Raw genomic sequence first — 2,959 nt, forward strand, 5'->3', positions numbered from 1 at the left:
GTTTTACGATAGGATGCACATGGAACGAGAAACAATTTCTGCTAGCCCAAGATTTTGCGCATTTCCCCGTCCATTTTTCATTTTCTGAGTGTTGAATAATGCCTGATCAAAAAAATGACGGCGAGCGAACTCGTAGGACTTTGGGCATGGCAATCAGGCTTATCAAAAGGAATATTAATGGTTTTTTCCACACAAAGCAATAAGTTTGGATGCAAAGGAATACACAACAAACCGCTGCACTCGTTCCCAGGAGGCTGGACGAATACAAGTGCTAACTGAAAACTTGATACAGAAGAAACCTTCAACTTTCAAAGGCGAACACATCCTTTAATGCCAGATAGAGGTCGAACCATCAGTGTGCGTACAAAAGAACATTTTGACTGGCAAGATATCTTAAATCAGAATTCTATTGACCACTTCAACACGTAAGCGCAAGTTAGGCTATCTAATCTGGTTTACTGTGAATGTTCGTATGTGCGTGGAAGTTGGAATGTTAATGACTTTTGATCGGAGCCAGGCTCGATATTCAATCTTTCAGAAGAGTGAGCAAAAGGTAGAATTGGATAAATGGGCATTCTTGTGACAGCCTTGTAAGCAGAGTCATTCATCAAATTTAGAGCAAAGAGCTCAGATTGCAGCAAAAGGCATGCATTTGAAATTGTTTGGTGTATTGGATTTGAAGAGAGTAGAACGGTAGTTCAACAAGTCGATCGATGTAATGTATAAGAATAATAATGATATTTACACCCGTATCGAGTGCTGTTTGCAGTGGTGATTCTCTCGTGTTGAAACTTGTAGTGACGAATCAGAATAATACATCCCGTCACATATGTAAAAAGAGCATTGGCGCTCTTGCGCTTTTGTGCCGAATGCGCTATGGCTTTTTCGGTCAAACGGATTGTTTCATGATACTGCTCCTCATCAACTCAATCCAAATCTTTTTCCCTGCACTTGCTGCTCTCACAGCAGTCTGGCTCTTTCCAGTCCTAGTCTCCAAGAGCGTTGTCAAGAAAAAAAGAGCCCTTGGTATTGGGCAGCGCGTAAAAGAGAGGACGGTTCCTTGAAGAACTCCACTTTTCGCCTTGAAGCACCATGCATTGGGCCAGCAACCACATCTTCTTTTGATCGGATGCAGTTCAACTCAACAGCTACCAGCTCCATTGATCTTGACTCTATCCACCACAAGAGCTCGTTTGGATGCATTAATTCTTGCGCTCTCTGGCTCCCATTTACGAGGGTGCCGACAAGGGTCGGACACCCGTGAATGGCAGAGCATCTCCCGTTGACGTGGTAGTGCCGCCGTTATCGCCACGAGCGCCATTTCAGCTGAAAGGAAAAAGCTGCACAGTGATCGTGCTCTCAGTTGCGACAAGACACCAGACGTGGACAGACGTTTGTCTTTGATCTGTCTGATTTTTTTTCTTTTCTGACCTCTCATGTGTTTACATTAAGTTGCTGCTCAGCACTTCATGAACTGATTGTGGGTGGTGCTCAGAAACGGCAACAAAAGACGTTAATAACATTGCCTGTTTCAGTGTCGTTTATTACTGCGTTCACCTCATATTCTGGGGCCCATGTCCGGCTAAATGTTGCTCCAAGCTTCTCCGCCTTTCCCAGTTCCTTCATCATTGTTCCCCCAGCAGGCTTGTAGCTCCAAAGAAGACATCAACCACGATTCCTCGAGGTCCTCTTCACCAGGAATGGACGTGACCAACCGAAACCATGCTAACAGCATGGTGGATCATACAGGCAAGATCTCGCCCAGAGCTGATCATAATGGCAATGACAATGGATCCAAGACCCGGGCCTCTCCTTTGACCTCGACGGGTCTGCCCAATCCATTTGCTAATTTCGGGCACAACCCTGGAGCCTTCCCGTTTCATCCGTCCATGTTGGCGGGCCTTGGCCAGTTCGGTCCATCCGCTCTTAACTTTGGGTCTCATTTTGGACAACCTCGTGGTGTCGGTGCCGGTTCCATGCCGGGTTTAGTAAATGGCAGTGATGTGACTAAAGCCGACTCCCCGGAACCCGAACCTGTCAATGATAATGACAGTCGAGACCTTCATGAGACTGAAGAGGAGCGAACAGAAAAAGCAACCGAATCCAAAGACACGCCTCCCAGTTCTTCTGACGGTAAGTCGTGTTTCTATGCTTAGCTCATCTTTGTGCACATAGTTATGGACCATTTCACTTGTCAACATCAGCCATAACAATTCAGAGAATTTGTCCAAGAACTCGTTTTTCTTTCTTTGGCTTTAAGCCCCACTTGTTGATAGTTTCCCCTTTGTTTTGTTGTCCTCATTTTATGACTTCCAAGGATCTAGTCACCCTACCTCTGTGGTGGGTAGATCTGCAAAACTAAGCCGGGACTTGATAGCACATTTGGCTGATTCAGGCATCTTCATGTCAACCAGCAGGCCAAATATGATCGAGCCCCAGACCTAGCTAGAGTCATTCACCTATCGAAGTTCTGTCAGTTATCATTAATCTCGTCATGAGTCGCCGAACTAGATCTTCTCATTGAAGTGGAGGGTACCATGTTCGTTGTGGAAGTCCTGCTCCGACGGTTTCTTTTACCTGGGTCACCAGTTAATTTGCATGTGGCCGAGATGCGGTGGGATCAACCCCGTAATCAGAGAACGAATAATATCGGCGGAATAATATTCGAAGAGCTCACTTCTGAGTCTCGACCCTGCCTGTCTGAGAGAGTCTTCGACAACAAAGACCAAACTGTAGGGACTGAGGCCTAGAATTAGTGTTTATTGTGGTTTGGGCTCTGATTTCATTTGCTCTGGCCAACAGCTAGATGATCTTCATGCAAAAGGAAAAGAAGAGCATAGATAATGATCTATGATTGGCCCCTTGCTTGCTTGAGTTGTTCTGCAGGGATCCGTTGTTAAGGTCTGCCAGGATCATCGGGTTCTCAATTCTCACAACCGGGTATAATATCAAGACCATT

The 2,959-nt window shown here is 45.6% G+C and overlaps 1 protein-coding gene across 2 annotated transcripts in view; it reads left to right on the top strand.

Moving 5' to 3' along the window:
- Positions 1-905: 905 nt before the first annotated feature.
- LOC131890872 (POU domain protein 2-like) overlaps positions 906-2,959 on the top strand; it is a 15,671-nt gene continuing 13,617 nt past the window's right edge. For both annotated transcript variants that reach the window (XM_059240313.1, XM_059240314.1), the window contains exon 1: positions 906-2,133. In XM_059240313.1, the coding sequence (XP_059096296.1) occupies positions 1,587-2,133 (547 nt within the window). In that variant the 5' untranslated portion in view covers positions 906-1,586. The remainder of the gene's footprint in view (positions 2,134-2,959) is intronic.

This window comes from Tigriopus californicus, chromosome 11, assembly GCF_007210705.1.
Source record: "Tigriopus californicus strain San Diego chromosome 11, Tcal_SD_v2.1, whole genome shotgun sequence".
In the NCBI taxonomy this organism is placed as follows: Eukaryota; Metazoa; Arthropoda; class Copepoda; order Harpacticoida; family Harpacticidae; genus Tigriopus; species Tigriopus californicus.